This window comes from Aspergillus oryzae, chromosome 1 (genome assembly GCF_000184455.2).
Source record: "Aspergillus oryzae RIB40 DNA, chromosome 1".
In the NCBI taxonomy this organism is placed as follows: domain Eukaryota; kingdom Fungi; phylum Ascomycota; class Eurotiomycetes; order Eurotiales; family Aspergillaceae; genus Aspergillus; species Aspergillus oryzae.
Window position 1 is genome coordinate 839799 of NC_036435.1, and position 16773 is coordinate 856571.

A 16773-nucleotide genomic window follows, 5' to 3' on the forward strand; every position below is an offset into this window, starting at 1 on the left:
CTGTTCATGTGGGTCTGGATTGAACCCAAGTCTCCGAGTCAAGTCCGATCTATTTTAGACAAGTGAAGGCTAATAATAAGAAAATTCATTCAACGCTAATGCAAATGACACCTACTATTCCCGGCGCTTGATGAAGGTGTACACAAAACGGGCCTTTTCATATTTGCCGTCCTTGGCAACGACGACACGGCGAGTGTAGTAGCGCTTTCCATCGATCACTTCGAAGCCCCAGATCTAAAGAGTCAAGGTTAGTATCTGCAGTGATCTCGCGCCAATGCGAAGGTTTACATAGCAGGGGATACGCACTTGTTCAGCAGTCCAGCCGCCGGTGCTGTCCAGGTTCTGCACAAAGCTCTGGAGGAAGAGACTCTCGCCCTCACCATACTCTTCACCGACGTTGTCAGCAACGAAGCCCTCAGTATCCTTTCCATCAGCCAGAATCTCGCCCTTCAGGAACTTCTTCACATCCTCGTCATCGGTCTTGGTAGCGATTTCCACGTTAGGGCGGAATTTTCCATCGTCGCCCTTCGAGCCCCGGATCAAGCGGGATTGACCTCTGACCTTCCCGAAGACGTGGTCATCGTGCTCCCGTCCTTCCCAGTCGGTAATACGGTGTTCGGTTGTGCCGGGGATACCTCCGGTGACTGTTTGGTCGATGTTGACGTGCAGGACCTTGGGGTCCTTTTCGTCCGCGTATTGGTGGACGCTGAGGGTGACGGTTGCAATGTTGAGAGCCTTACGCTTCATCCAGCCCATTCCTTGCTATTCGCGACGATGTCAGCAGTTTGTTTTCGTCAAGGCTAGATATGCCTTTGTTTGTGACTAACTTACCAGGGCCAGAATGGGCTCAGTGGGGTTGGAGAGGGATTTGTCCTAAGAACGCACAAGAGTCAGAGCCTGTCACAGGGAAATCTTCCTTGAATTGGGAGTGTTTAGAATAATATTAGCATGGTTTCTACATACCATCGTCCACTCTCCACTGAGGTCCTTGATGGTGATGTCTGCGGGGGCAGCCATGGTGATGCGGGGTAGGTTAGATAAGAGATATGAGTATACAAGTCAAGAAATAAAAAATGGATGGAGGTTAGCCACAGTTAGTGCTGAGGAGGAGGATGCGAGTAATAATAATCTGAGGGAACCACTGGGGTAGTGAGAGGTTATGAGGGGATGGTATTTAAATGAATTGATGTCAGGGAAAGAGCAAGTCACATTCATGTGCCTTTCCGGGGAGTTCCAGTCACGTCCTCCACAAACTACCGGATTAGGCATGACCTGCCCAGAATGTCAACCTCCGAGGCTGTTACCACGTGCATGTGTTCACCTTTTTCTTCTGCTTCTACTACTACTTTAATATCATATCTCGACGCCATGGCGTTCACCCCCCTTACTGGTTGTCCTATGATGGTCAAGGAAACTGCTTGGCGCCAAATGCCAAACCAACGTTGAAACAAAGATGCCTGTTTCAGCACGGAACATCCTATAGAATCGTTGGTATATCTGCATCTTTCATTGGAATGCGACACGATTACACTATCATGTGAACCTGGAGATGTCACCCTAGCCATTACGTATTTGTGCATTTATATGGAAGACTGTGTTTCTTGTTAATCAAATGGTGCAATGCCTCAGGCCCAAAAGGGCAACTGCCCCTTTCACGTGCCAACGCGGAGACCCACCGCCATTCGCCCTGTTCCCATAGTTTACACTTAGTTCACAAGGAGTTCCTTCCGAGATGCTCCAACTAAACACTCTGCACCCCGTCAGTGCATCGGCGGATCATGGCTTTCAATAAGAAATATGCGGGGCTTCCGGATCTGGTAAATTATTTCTTTCTCATGCGGGTACCGCCATACTTGCAATATCTATCGTGCTACTAACCCATGGTTTTGAGCGTAGGACCTCGCGCCCGATATCTACGAGACCCCCGATCTGACCGATGAAGCGTCCACTGTACCGGTTAGCCACCACATCTGAACTACTGACATATGGAGTTGTCTTCTAACTATGTAATTTTATTTATCGCAATTAGACTGCAACAGTCCGCACCAATTCCAACGCAGACGATGATGCTGGCTCCAACCCCGATATTGACCGCCAAGGCATCAATGCGGATGAGGCGCGCGCTCACTTCCTCGGGGCTACCGTTGATGCGCGCGAGGTCAATTTCTCCGACAGTATCGCTACGAAACGGAAAGCATATAGGAGCAAGAGTCGCAGACGCCGAAGAGATGAGAATGGCTTGGAAGAAGTAGGGGACTTCAGCGACAGCGAAGATGAGGGTTTGGACAGAAGACTTGCTCGTCTTCGCAGAGAAGTGGAGGAATTGAAGGATGAGATGGCTTCCCGCCAAACTGGATCAGAGTCCAATGAACCCCAGGCAGAGCACAAGGAAGGACTGGACGACGGAATGCTCGAATTAAGTCGGGCGTTGGATAATCTCTATGCCTCCTCCCGGAGCGCATCCGGGCCGCACTCGGCAGCCGCGATACTATCCAAAAAGATCTCTGAAACTTCCCCTGATGACCCTGACAAGCCGGATGGACCGACTGAGAAGGTGGAGAAGAAGACGACTCCCCCAAGTGCTCCATCTTCTGGTGTTCTGGCGCACGCTGCGGCCTTTGACGGCCGGCTGGCGCTCGTTGAGGCTGCGATGGGCATCTCCAGCTCCTCGAACCCCTTCATCGCCGATGGGAGCTCGGATGTACCACTCCAGCCCGTCCTACCGGCTCTAGACCACCTCACGTCCCGTCTGACTACTCTAATGAACATTCTTGTCGGCCCGGCTCCTGTCTCGGCGGTCCCAACAATAGGTTCCGCTCCACCTTCAACAACCGTGTCGACACCTCATCTCGAGAATCTGTCGACCCGCGTGAGAAAGCTAACCGCCGACACCGAAGCTCTCGCATCCGCACGCAAGCGCGCCGTCGATGCCGCTAAGGCTGCGCAAAATGCTCGCATCGCTACCGCAGCTCTCGAACCCTCCGACATGTCCGTGTCCTCCTCATCCGCCACAGAAGTCGACCCCGCAGCGACCCAACGTGATGAGCAAGCCACGAAGGTCCAAGCTCTCTACGCCACCTTACCAACCATTCAATCCCTCCACCCCATTCTCCCCAGCGTCCTGGAACGACTTCGCTCCCTCCGCGCCATCCACGCAGGCGCCGCTCAAGCCTCTGAATCCCTTGACGAGCTGGAACGACGCCAAGCCGACATGGCGCGGGAGATCGACCAATGGCGCGAGGGGCTGCATGTTGTTGAAGAAAAGATGAACCAGGGAGAGGCGGCTTTGAAGAGCAATATCGCGCTTGTTGAGCCCTGGGTGCGTGATTTGGAGGCTAGATTGGATCGATTGGAAAGTAAGGAGGCATGATTGACTGGGACTTTGTTGGAATGATGGAAATACCCAAGTTTTGCTTTAAGATTCTTCTAATGTTCATATATGCATATAAAGCTGGCGGATGCTTGCTGTACACTGTTGCCTCGTTCTAGACGTAATGCATCAGTAATGAACGGTTCTCAAAGAACTCGGCCCATACATAACCTATGATAAACGCTTTCTGCGCAGATACCCGCGCGAGCTCCGAGATCTCTAAACAATAAGATACGAGATGGAATATATACTGAAACAAATCCACCCCAATCGATATAAGTACAGTAAAAGGAACACAAAAAAAAACCTAAACAGAAACGCGTCCCAAAATCTTAATCTTTGGATCCATCCTCACCTCAACCCACCAACCCCGAGTAACAGCCCGACGAGCAAACTCCCGACCAGTTCTCCAAAGCCGAGCCCCATCTTCCCCAACAAACTTCGTCAGAACCCGCTCCTCAACTGGACCCACAGCCTCTTCACCAGGCCGAACGATCCTCAGACCCGCGAATCCCTCAACGACATCCACGTCTTCCCAACGATCAGGTCCCGAGAGAGATCGGACCTTCACTTCTTCTTCCCCCGGTTCGATGAGGAGGTAGTCGAATTGGCTCCAGAAAGAAGATGTGGACTTGAGGGTTTCGTTCTCGGTTTTGTCGTATGTCCAAGTTGGGGTTGAATTTTCTAGTGGACTAGGCATTTCGAGGAACCGGGTGACGCCTGTTTGACACGCGAGGTTTCCCAGATGGACGGAGATGGTGGGTTTAGTGCTGTGGGCGTGGTTATGGAGGGAATTGAGGGCGTGTGCACCTGGGTAGTTTGCGGAGGAAGCGGGGAGGAGGATGAAAGTTGAGCAGAGTAGTGAGGCGAGGGTGGACAGGATCATGGCCAGGGAGAGAAGACGGTAGAGGAGGGATTTGGTCCGGTGTGTCCAGATGTAGGATGCCCCTAGGGCGGAGGCGGCGGTTAGTGGGGGGATGGTGTAGATGATGAATCGCCATTCTTTGTGGGGTTGGAGGCTGTAGATGGCTATGAAGGTAAGTGAGGGGATGAGCAGGTATGCTGCTGCGGATCGGGTTGATGGCTGGAATAAGGCGAATGGAAGCCCGACTAGATAGACTAGGGGGTTTAGGAGGAGGCGAGGGATGGCGTTCGTGAAGTAGAAGTGCCATGGATGTGTGCCCCAGGCGGATGATTGACCGTGGATGACGTTGAATATGAATGCTTCTAGCTCTGGCCAGAGCGGGTACTTCTGCCAGAAGAATGAATCCACAAGTACGGTAGTCCCTAAGCCGAGGAGTAGACCTAGTAGCCCGGCTGGAATTATCTCACGTTGGATGCCGATACGTCCTGTGAGAAAAAGAAAGATGGTGTTTGTAGCAAGGAAGATAGCCAGTTCCGAACGGAAGATAATACCGGCTATGGTCAGCAGACATAGGGATAACCGACACCGGTTTCTATACGTCTTGGAGGTTGCTGATTGGGAATGGTCCTGGAGAAGGCATCGCAGCGCTAGGGTAGATAGCCCGAATGCGAACATGTTGGACAGTGTCCGCGATGCATAGTAAAGAACATGGAATTGGCTTGCCTGGTAGAGCAGGTACCAGATCGCTGTAGTCTTTCCGAACGCTCGTCGCAGTCCGGATGCAAAGGAGAGCAAAGACAGAGCATTGAACAGGCCCAGAATGGCTCGTGCTGAGTTTACATCGTTAGTTAGAGCGCTACAAAGCGGCTATACGAAGGCTTTTATACCGAGTAGTTGCCGATCAATCGTGTCATTCAACCAGATGAATGGCTGCGAGAATGCAGACAGGACGGCAGCTCCGACAAATGTCCGGGGCACAGCACCGGGGAAGGTGAAATGATCATATTTGGCGCGTAGAGTCTCGGCAACATTTTGAGTTGGGATGCCATATGAGAGAATGTCATGAACGGCTTGGACATGGAAAGACTCCTCTACCTTGGTGTAGGGAGCTTGATAAAGGTGGAGGAGTATGAGCGCTGGAATAGCGCCAAGAAGGAGTATGAAGGCTGAGCAGAGCAGTAGATATTAGCAACTATATCGTTGAAGCTCAAAAAACCAATCATACCAGCATCAGCTTTCCCCATTGTGCCGCAGTTGGAGTTGTGGTTTGAAGCACACGTAGACCAATCCAATCAAGCAGGTGGCAGAAAACCGGGGACAACTTTTCCGGAGTTACGTCCAGTGTGGTGGCAAGTCAATCACAAAGTAGATTCAATAATTATATATATTAAAATACTCACATAATTTTTTTTTTTTCTAAGTATCAAAAAGGCCTTATTTGGTCGAGTTACTGCTACTATATCATACAAAGCGAGCTCAAGCACTACTGAGGATGATGACTAATCATTGTTTCTACATAGTCAAGAGTAATGTGTGTACACCAGCCACGGTTATATATAGTTCAAAGAATATGCGGTAGAGAGAATACTATGCCGCCTGACTTTTAAATATCCTCTTGAGGAGCGCATTTCCATGAACATAAGATTGACCTATACCCAGTTCCGAAAGTTTTCAAACAACATGTCGCTTTACCCCCGAGCCCTGGAGATAGACTGTGAGTATCGACGCCAAATAAGGAGATTTCTTTGGAGCTCTTGAATGACAGACAAGGCAAGTTATAAAGAAAAGAACCTTGTGGTGCTTGGCGTTTATATTACCGGTATGACGAGTGGTTTGATAACTTGGACGAGACGAGCGTTTATTAACCAGACATTTCCAGATTGATCGGTACCAACTAGGTGCTGTTGTCTTGATTATCTTGGTAGCTTGGTTGGAATCAATATCCTCAATTGTACCCTGGAGATCGAATTGATTAAAATATTGCTTTCCTCCAGCATAGTCAGTTCCTCTGTAAGAATAGCTGGATCGTAGAGATCATTTTGTAAGTGCCAGCCTGTCTATTGTTTTTCGGAAATACGCCTGACGTTTCTCTCTTGTACAATATTTTGACTGTCAAAGCTGGACTGCTGAGTTTGTCTATGCACGTAAAAATCCCTCTGCACTCTATCCAATATGCTCCAAAGCGTCAGCCATATAATGTAGCTTCTCCCGGGTACGGAATTTTGGATAATCTGCTGTTTCTTCGGCTGTTCCTTCATCCATCTCCTCGTCTTGATCAATATCTAGATCATCCTGATCGAGACCATCTAACAACTCCGGCGCGGGAGAGGATAGAGGGAAGTCTATCGAGGACGCGCCCCCTAGTGGTGAAGGTAATGACTCCTGAAGGCTGTAGAGTACATTCCGCAGGGGTAGAAGTACTAGAAGTATCCATGGAGCACGCAATTGAAAGGTCTCGATTTCTAGTGTTATAAAATATCAAGGAGAAAAAAGTATACTGTTAGAAAGAGGAAGAGTCTTGGCTCGAGTCCCGTGTCCGCGGAGTGGGCATTTATCGTTATCGACGGACCAAGACACCTCACCTTCTCCAAACCCACTCCGCAATTTAACACACCCAACACCGCAATCCAAAATGTTCCTCTTCGGCCTCGGACGCCTTGTCTACGTCGCCGTCCTAATAACAAATGCAATCGCAATCCTAAGCGAAGACCGCTTTCTCGCCAGAAGTACGTCGAGTCGATGACCTATCCCCCCTCACAAGCAAAAGCGAACACCCAGCTAATCTAATAACCTCTACACAGTCGGATGGGGTCGCAGCCAAGCTGACCCTGCCTTCGGCACCTCATACGATAGTACCAGCGTCAAGGCTAAAACGGTAGATCTGATTGCTAGTGTGCGGACTGTTATGCGAAGTATGTTGTTGATGTCTTACCTTTCTATCTACCTGTGCTGGTTGCCTGGGTGGTCTCTGTTTGAGATTATGAGCCCGGGAGCATGTCTGTATACATGTTTTGGATTGAGTGCTAATGACTTGTCTCTGCGCCAGTACCCCTTATCGTCATTAATACTATAATCATTGTATATTCGATTATTCTCGGTTGAGCGACCGGTTACTTTGTTTTGAAACCTGCGGAGTTTTTTGATTGATCCTATTGCCGAGCGATCGACCGGACACCCTGTGAGCTAGCTAGATGGAATGCAATGCTTGCCACAACACCCGGTATCTCGAACCCATCCAAATAACCAGTGAACGTTTTGCTTCCTGAGAGAAACGATGCACGAGCGCACGAGTGTCGATCTGAGAATCTCATGTAAAAAAGCATACATCGGCCTTTGGTAGCTGGGTGATGGAGCAAATTGCGGCGAACTGCAGTCGAGAATGGAGCTGTTTCTGTTCCTGATTGTCTGGATGGGACATTTGTGGCCTGGGAGTGGCGTTGTCGCGTTGCAATGTGACTATATGAGTAAATGGTTGTTTCTATAGAGTTTCTCTTTCTTGTTCTGTGGTTTAGCGTGAAAATATGGATTCCTTGAAAAAGCTTCAAATGATATACTACATATGTATACCTGGATTCAAGTGGTTAGATGGTTCGATCGGCTCTTTGAAGGAGAATATTCCGCCGTTGCATTTAGATTCACGCATCGTGCTGGTTTCATACAACCTTGTCTATTTGTGTGGACATCCCCTAGAGTAATAGAACACGATATACATGGCGAAAGGATGGACATGTCGCCCATCCTACCTACAGTACAGTAAAATGCTCTGCTGTTCTTTTCTTTTTCAGAATTTGCGCACCGTTCCCAAAACCTGAACAGACCTGAACCCCTTGCCATAAATTGCCAGCTCATTTGAAAAGCAATGTGAAACAGAAATGAACACGCCAAACGCCTCATTTGCCCAGCTATGTGACCCAGGCACGGGTATCACAAAGTTGATGAATCGAAGATATAGAGTGGTGGCTAAAATAACAAGCAAATGGAATGCATCGTATGCGATAAGAAGCAAAAACGCACGAAGAAGTAAAACATAACCGGTTCCTATGGGATCCTTGCCAGAAGATGCGCGGGACTGTGAAATATGCCGCCGAAAGATCCATTCAACCGGTATGAAGATAAAGGTGATGATACATCGAAATATGTACGGAAAACGAGCGTTCTATGTGCAGAAAAACATCGCCGATACTTGTCGCCGAAATACCGGGACGAGAAGAAAGGCTCATGAAAGAATGCTAAATGACTTCTTCTTGAGACTGAAACTCCTCCATTTTCCATGATGTCCGCTTCTGTCGTGTTTGGGATCTTTGAGTGTATCCCGCTCTTCATCCAGTCCTGTATGTCTAGTATGTAAGCCATGAGAACCTGGAGATTGGCCGTTAGGTAGTTGTTGCTGTGATTCGGAGGCCCCGTTTCTTGATGGTGGGTGTTCCGCAATAGGTGTTGCTGAGTGACTGGATGAAGAAACTCGATTCTCTTTATCTTTGCCGAGCCGATGGCTGAAGCTCTTGCTACCGCGCTTCAGACGGCTCAAGCCATGGCTTGACTTCTTGGTGTCATCGGGGGAATGTCGACGATCTTCCTCGGCCTTGGACGCCTTGCTCGCCTCGAGCGCAGCTCGGATTTCAGCATCCTCTCGTCGCTGTTCTCTGATTCTCGCTTCCTGATCCCTCCGGCGCTGTTTCTCTTTTTCTTTCTCGTTTGCTTTTCGCTCCTTTTCCTCTTTGGCCCGTTCCTTTTTGAAATGAGAGTCGCTCTTCTTGGGGCTGAGAGGGAGAGAATGAATGTCCGGTATTGGTGGAACAGGAGGGGTGGCAGATGCAGTAGTCGAAGGATCTGCGGGGGAACTTTCAGAGTCTGCATGTTCCGGGTGAGGGAATAAAGGAGGTGCAGTAGGGGCCCGTTGGAGATTGCTGAATCGGGCTGGTTCACTGGGTGATGGTATCTGAGATGCGCTGTGAACATGGGCCAACCCTGGAGATAGAGGATAGCCATTCTGTTTTAAGGTTGAGTCGTTGATATCGGCGACGCTCGTGTTTAGGTCCATGTTTTCTTGCTCTTGTTCTTTCATAACAGCCTCAAGTGTGGTCTCCTGATAGAATAGGACGTAGGCGCAGGCGAGGCCTGGCCTGTCACCAAAGAAATTACGGACATAGTTCTTGTCCACAGGCTCTACCATCTCATCGTCAAACAGCAACCATCCGCGATCTTGTGTTTTAATAATGGCGACATAGTGTCCATGATATGGCCCGCCACCGATATGCACCACCACTGCATACAGCTCGTATAAACGATCCGGGTCCTCCGCATCGTCTGTCGTATTGAAAAGGCGAAGGTGATAGGGATATACAACCCTATGGAACAGCTTTTGAAGTCGTTGCAGGTCTTCGGTATATTTGAATCGTTTGAGGTGCAGGGCCAGAATCCGAGGCAGGCGCTTGATTTTCATCCTCTTTTCCGCCTCTTGAAGACCACCGCAGTTATCACAGTGGAACTTGTTTCTTTCGCAAAGCATCTCCTCCGCTGAGAACTTCCTCAAACACGACGTAACCGACGAGTGCTGTTCAAGATCTACCGACAAGTCCAAGAAAACTTCGTCACGTTGCGAAACCTTCTCGCAAGTTAAACACTGTGTTTCCGAGGTCAAAGTCCCTTCAAATAATTCATGTACCCAGCGAGTAGTGTTGGGTGTTTTAGAGCCTGAACTTCCCGATAGCTCAGTCGAGTCTGCGCTTTCAGCTGGAGGAAGACTTCTCTCTGGTTCAGGTTGTTTAGATGCCTCTGCCTCCACGTTCGCAACAACTTCGTTGAGAAGTAGGTTTAGGAATTCATGGGCATCTTGATGCATGGCAGTCCGAAACATTTCGTGTTCGCGTCGGAGAACATCCAAAAAGTGCTGTGGTCGGATTATACCTATCCGTGACTGGCTTGCGACAACAGACTCGAATAAGTCTTTCAACGACGTGAAGAGGGACTCTGACATTCCATAGCTGGTCGCGTTGTTCTTAGTCTCCAAGAGGGGCAGCGTCTGTAATGCCATCTTCTTCTTATATTCAGGCGAGTCTTTGTCCTCTGGTTTTTGCGGTTGATTCGGAGGCGCGCCAGGACGCTGGGCATTGGCAGCTTTCTGTTTCTCGGCCAGCGCCTCGGCTTCCAAGTTGGCGGCGAAGTTTTGATAGCGAAGAGTATTTGCCAGCGCCGCTTCCAGACTCTCTATAGGAGTTCGGGTCGGGTAATTAACGACAGCCTCTCGAAAAGGAACGGAATAATATAGACACTGTAGGATCGAATTACAATAACTGGCGAGATGAGCGTCAGTAATGTGCTCCGTTTCGCACCTCTGCAAGTGCAAGCTGCCCGAGACCAAGTACACATCGACTTACCAGGTATTACCGTACTAAAAATAGAAGACAACATTAGCACCATGATACATAGCATTCCAAAAATCACGACACAGCCAGACTCACATTCTCCATCCCAAAAAACTTGTCACTACCATCCTCGCGGATCGCACCCATATCCTGGAGCATCTTTTCTAAAGGGGTCACCGGGGGCACTGGTGGTTCTTTCTTTGCGGGAGTCGCCCCAACTGAGGGTGTGGGAGGTCCCTGGACAAATCGAGAATTAGCATTTAGTTTCGCAGGGTAAATAGGAATATGGTTTGGTAGAGCCGCTCCCCCTCCTTCCTCTTCTTGGATTTTTTTTTTCCTGTTTCTCTCTTTCCTTTCTTGCTTATCTTGGTATGTCCTTCGCCACACCCTGGAAAAGAGACCCTATCACGATGGCGAAACGAGACAAAAGACCGGAAGGCAAAACGAGGACAGAACCACTCACCACATCTCTGCGTAGACTCCTTAGAAACGACCCCATAATTGTCACAACAGATCTTGACTCGCGATTTCAAGCTTCATCTGACGGTTTTTGAAGCAGAAGCCGACAGCAGGGCCGCTGGAGGGGCCGAACAGGCGTTGGTCAGACAACGCGCAAACGAACGGACGATGCGACAAGCGGAGAGATGAGCGGCCAGGAGGAGAAAAGGACAATTGGATTGGATTTGGTAGATCGGATGGTAACCACTACGTAAGGTGACAAGGAACAGCGTGAGGCATAAGGTTTAGAAGGTCCGCGGAGTCGATGGAAGTGAAAGAAGCGCTGGAGGGTGTGAACGAGGAATGGGGCGGAATGTGAACGGGCGGCGGAATCGAGAGCTGTGGGGGCACCCCGTAAAGTACGCAGGGGAAATTCAGGCTAAGCTGGAACCTTAACAAGCGAGCAAACAAAGAAACCGATCAATGAATCTAGGTTCTAGAGGTCTAGCAAGTAAGAACTAAAAGACCATGTAAAGGGGAAGACAAGAAGGAAGAAAGAGAGGAAGAGAGAGAAAGACACGAAGGGGGGGAGTTGTGGAAAGAGGAGAGAGAATGAATGGGTCGGATATTGAGAATGGTAACTCAGATCGGTAGTGACGGAGTTAGAGAGCGAACGATTGATTACTGTTCAGCTTATGACGGATGGTGCGCGGGCCCCAAGCCATTTGGGGCGACTTCGACGGGCGGACGTGTGGATTGGCGGTTGGGGAAAAATGAGGGGGGAAATCTTGAGGGATATAATAAAACTCAATCTTTCTGGATTCTTATTGATAAAGTAAAAGAGTTGCTACTATTTCTGATCGGAATTCACAGCCATTGTCCATCGTAACTGCACCTCCCCATTATGGCTGTAACTGCTTTCATATTGGGTTCGGTACCTGAAAGTTCCTGTTCTGGAGGAGGCTTGTGTATGTATCGGCGTCGGTATTACTGGTTGTATGGGGCTTTGTCCGTACCCGGTCGGCTGTATGTACAGTATGTACCAGATATCTGTCGGGAGGAACCTGTCATCTATGTATGATTTCACGGTTCTCGATTCCTCTAGAATCATATAAAGAAAATTCTGCTCTTTGGACCCTGTCTGCAAAAAGGAAGGAACAACTTCCTTGTTACTATGGTCCCGTAACTAATGTATCCCGTATGTAGGATGTCTACCACCCCCCGACCCTCCTCCACAAACCTATCAGCAAGAGAGTTTTCTAGAACCACAGGGACTTTGAATAAGTCATGGGTCCAGTGTTCCCTTCCGAAATAGGACATGCGATCGGGCAGAATCCGCCCTTTTTTGGTCTGAAAAGTAAGTTCACCGTCGTTGAAAAGCCCATGTCATGTATGGATGCCATGCGGCATTTTCAAACGCAAAACTCCAAACTCAATGAACAAGAAAACCGCGTGGAAAGAACAGCTGGCCACCCCTTGGAACGCAAGCCTCCGCTCAGAGCAAGCAAATACTGTGCTACTAATAATAATGACTCGCATTATTACCGTCGCCAGGGTTGCATCGACAGGAATCGGAGCGTTGATTACCAGGAATCTTATTCGTCACCAGCCCTTTGGCGATGGCTTGGCTCTCTTTCCCTTAACACTTTTGCGGTTCTCTCTCTGCCTTGTGCAACGGGGAGGCTGAGGGACCGAATCAGCCGAAGGGTCGAGATGTCATGCTTCTGTCAGCCACCATGGGTGATCTTTTGTGGTGCGACTTGAAGGCCTCAACGGTGGAATTGAACATGGTTCATCGCCGAGACAGCCTTTGGCTCTAGTGAGAAAACAGGTGAATTGTGTGATGGATCCGATATGAAGCTGCCTCACCACAGTGGGGGGCGGGCCAGTGATGGAAGCGCTTTGTTCCTGGGCGCCTCAACTAATAACCCAGGAACGGAAATCAGATCCCAGAATGTAGATTTCCAATTTGGCTAGGCTTAGTAGTAGCGATGATTTAAATTGCAATCTTAACCAGCCAGGCAGAGAACCAGAATCTGGGTGTAATCTGGATACTGCCTCTTTATACATTACAGAACAGGGTTAACACCTCCACGCGATACATCGGTAACATGTGGTATGTATTATGGAATCACGCTACCGCAGAACCACGTGGAAACAGCGGCCATGATAGGAATATGTACTTCCGACCAATCGCATAATTTATCGAGCCCCACCTTTCTCCTCACCCCAACATTGAAGATACTAGCGTCATACCGAGTGGATTCCGGCTGGATACGTTTCCAGACTTTCCGTCGCATTTCCGGTTACGGTCAGGACAATGCCCTATTCTGGTTGACCGTTGGATTATCTCTTTTTGCTACATCTGTCAAAGAACATGGATGATTCTGGAGAAGTAAGATTAAGAACCCGACGAACAATACCACACAATGGACGACATCATACCTCAACCTATGTTACAGTGGTAGAAGTAAGACGCCACAACATCCAGTCCAGTTTCCCATACTAAATCTCCCAGGACATTCGTGTGTGGCTGGCCCCAAGCCAGGCAACATCATACCGAAAGAACACTAGCACTGACCGATATGTGACACCAGCAAATTAGAATTACTGGTAGTTGATCCACGGAGACCAGCGCAAGGCTCATTGGACAAATCCACCCCTGAGCTCTTAAACTAAACCGCCGTGGGCGTTTAAACAGTGCTCTCGCCCCCCCCCTCACGAGACTTAGGCTATGTGGGCTGACTGCTGCTCCTATGGACGGAGGCCCTGCCGTGGGGAGTGGAGGGCAGTGAGCTGGACAGCCACCTCGTAATGAACAGCTTTGATCTTAATTCCAACAACCATCTATCTGCAATGAGAGCTTAACTCGGGCGAAGCTCTGTCGATAATTATGCTTTAGTATAGATATCCGATATGTTACTGTTTTCATGCACCCGGATAAGGCCCCCTTTCACACTACTATATATATGTCCCCAAGCCTCCCAAACAAACTTCTTGCCAGTGGCAGATGACAGGGTCGACAAAATGATCGATTGCGGCACATTGACGTTCTCCGCTATATTACGATGTTAAAGCTTATTGTTCTACTCGATGATTATCTTACGTAGTATATCCACGTAATGCCCACCCCCATCTGGATACTCCCTTGTCCGTTTTGGGGTTGACAATGCGCCGCTTTGTGTTCGCTTTTGCGTCCACCGTTTGTCGTCAGCATTATAATTCAGCCTCTGACAGGTGACATACCGCCCTAATTGTGCTTCCCCAGTTCTGTAACCACGGACTAACTGGACCGGGGGAAAACACGGAGTAGATTGTCACGTTAAACCACGTTTACCTCGGCCGAGACCCGTTACAACCTCTTCAAAAACCAAAGTAGATAATTTGAACGAGCAAGAAATACAAGTGATTGACTTCTTCTGGTTTGAGTATTTTTTGAGTATTTTTTGAGTATTCATGTAGAAACGACCGATAGGAAAACGGGACCGTTTCAAAAAAGAAACACCTACAAAGGCCCTTGTGAATCCACAAAGGGCTCCAAGAAATGAAGTAACTAAAAGATAAAGAAATGGTGACATAGTCGAACAGCTTGCTAGTGTGTTGAACGCTGACAGTCAAGAGTAGGTCATGAAGATTCAGTGATACCGTCTACAGCATGGGAAACATATGGAAGCCTCGAGTGGTTATCATTGGAAAACTGAACAATCTATAAAGCAAAAACAACGCCAACCATACTGGTTCACCGGATATATATAATGCATAGCCCACGTCTTAACGATCATCCATAGCACCATTACCACGCACCCACAATTCCAGCGATTGGGATATCAATACCAGTTGTGTAGGAGCTCGCGTCGCTGAGGAGGTACACGTACGCTCCACCAAGCTCCCGTGGGTCGGCCAGACGAGGCATACCACCGTAGTATTGCATCTTGAGATCCCAGTCCGGAGACTTCTCAACGTAGTATGTCATTGCGGTACGAACGAAGCCGGGAGAAATGCTGTTGACGCGGATGCCATGTTGGCTCCACTCCATGGCCAGTGTGTGACACATATTCCGGACTGCGGCCTTGGTCGCACCGTAAGGGGCAGAAGGGGCAGCCTGAAAGAAATGGTTAGCGATGCCCTTCGTTGAAGCGACTGGACCGAGCTATACGCACCCTATTTGGTCGATAAGAAGTCATACTGGAAGTCATGACGATAGACCCCTTGATGCCAAGCTCAATGAATTTGCGTGCGACAATTTGAGCGCAGAAGTATGCACCAAAAACCTGATACCTGTTAGCCTATCATCGTGCACTAGTGGCAGGGGAACACTCACATTGAGATTGAAGAGTTTATCCAATTGTTCACGGTCAAACTTGAGTGCAGGCTGATGCTTGGTCATTCCAGCGTTGGCCACCAAGCCATCGATCCGACCCGTTTCCTCAATCACTTTGTTGATAGCATTCTCAATACTTTCTTCGCTCGTCACATCAGTTTGAATATAGCGGAAGTTGCTGTATCTCTTCTGGAGCTCCGCAAAGTCCTCTCCAGGCTCCATCAGGTCGAAAGAGTATACGAACTTGGCCGAGTTCGCGAGACAGACCTCCGCGATTCCCAAACCGATTCCGCGGTTGGCGCCCGTAATTGCGATTACTTTGTTCGCGAGGGTAATCTGCCAGCTGAAGTCCGAAGAAGGCATCGTGCTGAGATATGGCTGTGCTTCAGGCTTAGGAGCTGCAGCTGCAGCTGGAGCCGGAGCTGGAACATTCTCGGTCGCGGCAGGAGGCATGATGGCAATGGTGATGGTGAATCTGGAAGAAAAACAAATATATGGATGAGGGAACTGGTAGAGATGTCCAGGTCCTTCAATATTTAAATGGAGAAATGGAGGGGAAGGTAACTGCCGATTATTCTGAGCGACGTCAACTCTTATCGGCCATGCCCCGAGGGTGGGATGCAAAACTGCGTCATAGCCCTTGATTTCGGCTCGAGGCAGGCATCTCGGCTCACGGAGCATTAAGTAATAGCATTTAATTGCTTAAAGCTACTGTCTTGACGTCATGAGACAAAATGGCCGTGGATGCAGGTGCTTTGGCCGACCCCAGATCAACAACAAGGGCGGATATGAGCATATCCTGGGGCATTTCCGAGGTGGGTCCGATCTGCCTCGTCGCGAGGCACAACCCTTCGGATAGAACCACCAAACCCTTTTCAGGTCCCAATCATGAACAGAGTTTGCGGGGAAGCCGTACCGGTTTTGCGGAGGTGGATTCAGGCAGCGCTTTAGTCTGTTAGAGGCATCCCGGGTTAGATTGTTGCCGAGGGCACAGACTATCGTGCGGGAAGATGTCGCGTTCCCATGGGCTCGTCGATGGCCTGACTGCGGCACTTTGCTACAGCTGGTTGGCCTGGGTATGCGACGTCTAATACTTGAGGGAAGTATAAATATCCGTTGATGGGTTGCCACGACTGTCTCGTCCAGTTTCAAGGGCATAGAAAGCTAGAACAGTTTGTTGGTTGTGTTGCCTTCTGTTCATCATTTCTCTGATTTCCTCACTCTCAAGGTTGTCCGTGCGATACAACCTTCTCAATGGCAGGCCATCTGGAAGTGGAGGGTAAGGAAGACCTTTCCTCAAAGGAAATCGAGGATGTTGGCGAGGAGACTGTGCCACCATACTCACCCGAGGAAGAGGCTGCCCTCGTGCGAAAGGTTGACCTGATGCTCCTTCCTACAATGTGGATCATGTATC

The 16773-nt window shown here is 49.1% G+C and overlaps 6 protein-coding genes across 6 annotated transcripts; 2 read left to right on the forward strand and 4 right to left on the reverse strand.

Annotated features, from left to right (window-relative positions):
• Positions 1 to 114: 114 nt before the first annotated feature.
• Positions 115 to 756, reverse strand: AO090009000315 (uncharacterized protein; the record flags this gene model as incomplete). The annotated part of the gene is made up of 2 exons (XM_001816743.3): positions 115 to 234; positions 307 to 756. The coding sequence occupies 2 exons, from the start codon at positions 754 to 756 to the stop codon at positions 115 to 117; spliced, it is 570 nt and encodes a 189-aa protein (XP_001816795.3).
• Positions 757 to 1778: 1022 nt separating this feature from the next.
• On the forward strand, positions 1779 to 2252 carry AO090009000316 (uncharacterized protein; the record flags this gene model as incomplete). The annotated part of the gene is made up of 3 exons (XM_023234725.1): positions 1779 to 1817; positions 1897 to 1956; positions 2040 to 2252. 3 exons carry the CDS (start codon positions 1779 to 1781, stop codon positions 2250 to 2252), a joined length of 312 nt encoding a protein of 103 aa, XP_023088605.1.
• An 83-nt stretch (positions 2253 to 2335) lies between these two features.
• Positions 2336 to 3370, forward strand: AO090009000317 (uncharacterized protein; the record flags this gene model as incomplete). The annotated part of the gene is made up of 1 exon (XM_023234730.1): positions 2336 to 3370. The coding sequence occupies one exon, from the start codon at positions 2336 to 2338 to the stop codon at positions 3368 to 3370; it is 1035 nt and encodes a 344-aa protein (XP_023088606.1).
• A 307-nt stretch (positions 3371 to 3677) lies between these two features.
• AO090009000318 (dolichyl-P-Man:Man(7)GlcNAc(2)-PP-dolichol alpha-1,6-mannosyltransferase) lies at positions 3678 to 5479 on the reverse strand (the record flags this gene model as incomplete). Its single annotated transcript, XM_023234735.1, is given in 3 exon segments — positions 3678 to 5102; positions 5109 to 5371; positions 5461 to 5479. Coding segments are annotated over 3 exon segments (1707 nt in total).
• A 2972-nt stretch (positions 5480 to 8451) lies between these two features.
• On the reverse strand, positions 8452 to 10759 carry creB (ubiquitin C-terminal hydrolase CreB; the record flags this gene model as incomplete). Its single annotated transcript, XM_023234741.1, has 4 exons — positions 8452 to 10476; positions 10524 to 10528; positions 10613 to 10626; positions 10680 to 10759. 4 exons carry the CDS (start codon positions 10757 to 10759, stop codon positions 8452 to 8454), a joined length of 2124 nt encoding a protein of 707 aa, XP_023088608.1.
• A 4072-nt stretch (positions 10760 to 14831) lies between these two features.
• AO090009000321 (uncharacterized protein) lies at positions 14832 to 15812 on the reverse strand (the record flags this gene model as incomplete). The annotated part of the gene is made up of 3 exons (XM_001816748.3): positions 14832 to 15140; positions 15199 to 15309; positions 15360 to 15812. 3 exons carry the CDS (start codon positions 15810 to 15812, stop codon positions 14832 to 14834), a joined length of 873 nt encoding a protein of 290 aa, XP_001816800.1.
• Between the last annotated feature and the right edge of the window lie 961 nt (positions 15813 to 16773).